Source organism: Mus pahari, unplaced genomic scaffold (assembly GCF_900095145.1).
Source record: "Mus pahari unplaced genomic scaffold, PAHARI_EIJ_v1.1 scaffold_7374_1, whole genome shotgun sequence".
In the NCBI taxonomy this organism is placed as follows: Eukaryota; Metazoa; Chordata; class Mammalia; order Rodentia; family Muridae; genus Mus; species Mus pahari.
The window spans coordinates 12,610-14,502 of record NW_018392874.1 but is presented as its reverse complement, the minus strand read 5'-3'; the positions used below and the strand labels follow the sequence as shown (position 1 = coordinate 14,502).

The window sequence follows — 1,893 nt, the reverse complement described above, 5'->3', positions numbered from 1 at the left end:
CTCTGCTACATATAAGTCTGGAACCATGGGTTCCTCCATTTGTATTTCTCCATTGGTAGTTTAGTCCCTGGGAGCTTGGGAAGTTTTGTTGGTTGATATTGTCCTTCCTATGGGATGCATTCTTCTACATACTGAACTCCAGTTGAAACAGCACCATTTTTTGAAAATGCTGTCTTTTTTTCCACTGAATGGTTTTAGCTCCTTTGTCAAAGATCAAATGACCAGAGGTGTGTGGTTTCATTTCTGGGTATGCAACTATGTTCAATTGATCTACCTGCCTGTTTCTGTAACTATGCCATACAGTTTTTAACACTCTTGCTCTGTAATACTCTTTGAGCTCAGGGAAGGTAATTCTCAGTGACATTTTTATTATGCATCATCATGATTTTCTGTTTTGATTTTAATAAGAAAATGTCAATAGTGGTAGTCACTGGTGAAGAAATTGCAAAGGTATAGTGTGCCGTAGGTGTAGCCTAAACCAGCATCACTTTATTTTTATATGTCCTTTTACAAAGCTGACAAAGGCACTATAGGGCTATTAGGAGACAACAATAAATGGGCATTTAAAACTTTTATTTCTGAGCAATTCTAAAGGTTAATTTTTCTGTCATCTCTGTCCTAACTCAGCTTGCTTCTCCTCTAGGGTTTCTGACACACTCAGGATGTGGGTACAACACTGTGTCTTGCACAGACTGCAGAGTCCTCAGATGTCAGGCCGCTGAGCTGCATGTAGGCAGTGCTGGAGTATTTGTCTGCAGTAAGTTTGGCCTTGCCCTTGAACTTCTCATTGTAGTTAGTATCACCATCTCCAGGATAAATCTCTCCAATCCACTCAAGGCCCTTTCCAGCCCTCTGTTTTACCCAATGCACCCATTCGCTTGTGAAGGTGTAACCAGAAGCCTTGCAGGACATCTTCACTGAGGCCCCAGGCTTCACCAGCTCAGGCCCAGACTGCTGCAGCTGGACCTGGGAGAGGACACCTGTGGAGAGAAAGGCAGAGTGGATGTCATTGTCACCTCAGGCCCTGTCTCCTCTTCAGAATGGAACTAGTGAGCCCCTTACCTGCAGTTACTGACAGGAGGAAGAGAAAGACCCAGCTCCATTCCATGGTTAGAGTCAGTGTGTTCAGGGATGTGGAGAGGACATTGATCATAGGTTGTTTTCATGGTGTGGACATCCCTGTATTTACTGCCATAGTCTTGGGTTATTTGCATATTCGTGAGCAGTACATTTCTTAGTTAAGTTTCTAGTACATCCAGAGAAGAATTGGAGAGGAAGGACTGAGAAGGCACATGGGTCAGGCAGCAGGATGCTCAGGTCCAAGTCCTAATCCTCTCTGAAGAAGTGCATCCCAAACACTTTTTCTGAGCCCTGGTCAGATTTTCTGGATGGAACTTCAGGTATTCATCTCTCAATACATTGTTGGCCTGAGACTGTTGCTCCTCTTTGGGACAATGTAAACACATGGACTTACAGATGGTGCTTTGTGATGAGGAGGAGGAGGAGGAAGAGGATGATAATGATGAGATGATGATGATGATGATATGATATGATGATATGATATGATGATAATATGATGATGATCAGGAGGAGGATGATATGATGAGGATGAGGATGAGGATGATTTTGATGGTAAAATCCAAAAATGGCTAACCTTAGAGAATTAGAACCTTCTTTCAGATATGTTCAAGTAATATTTCCTTTCCCAGAGGTTATATATTTCAAAATTCCCTAAAATGCCTAAAAGTATATGTGGTTAAAAATATTTACTCATCAATGAATATTACACCACTATCATGACTAATTAAATTATACATATAAACTATAAATGTGTCTAAAATGGATTTTATCACTAAGGCATGAATTTCACACACACACACACACACACACACA

At 41.2% G+C, this 1,893-nt stretch overlaps 1 gene segment (V, D, J or C); it reads right to left on the bottom strand.

Annotated features, from left to right (window-relative positions):
* Positions 1–657: 657 nt before the first annotated feature.
* LOC110315224 lies at positions 658–1,108 on the bottom strand. The segment is given in 2 exon segments: positions 658–980; positions 1,063–1,108. Coding segments are annotated over 2 exon segments (369 nt in total).
* Between the last annotated feature and the right edge of the window lie 785 nt (positions 1,109–1,893).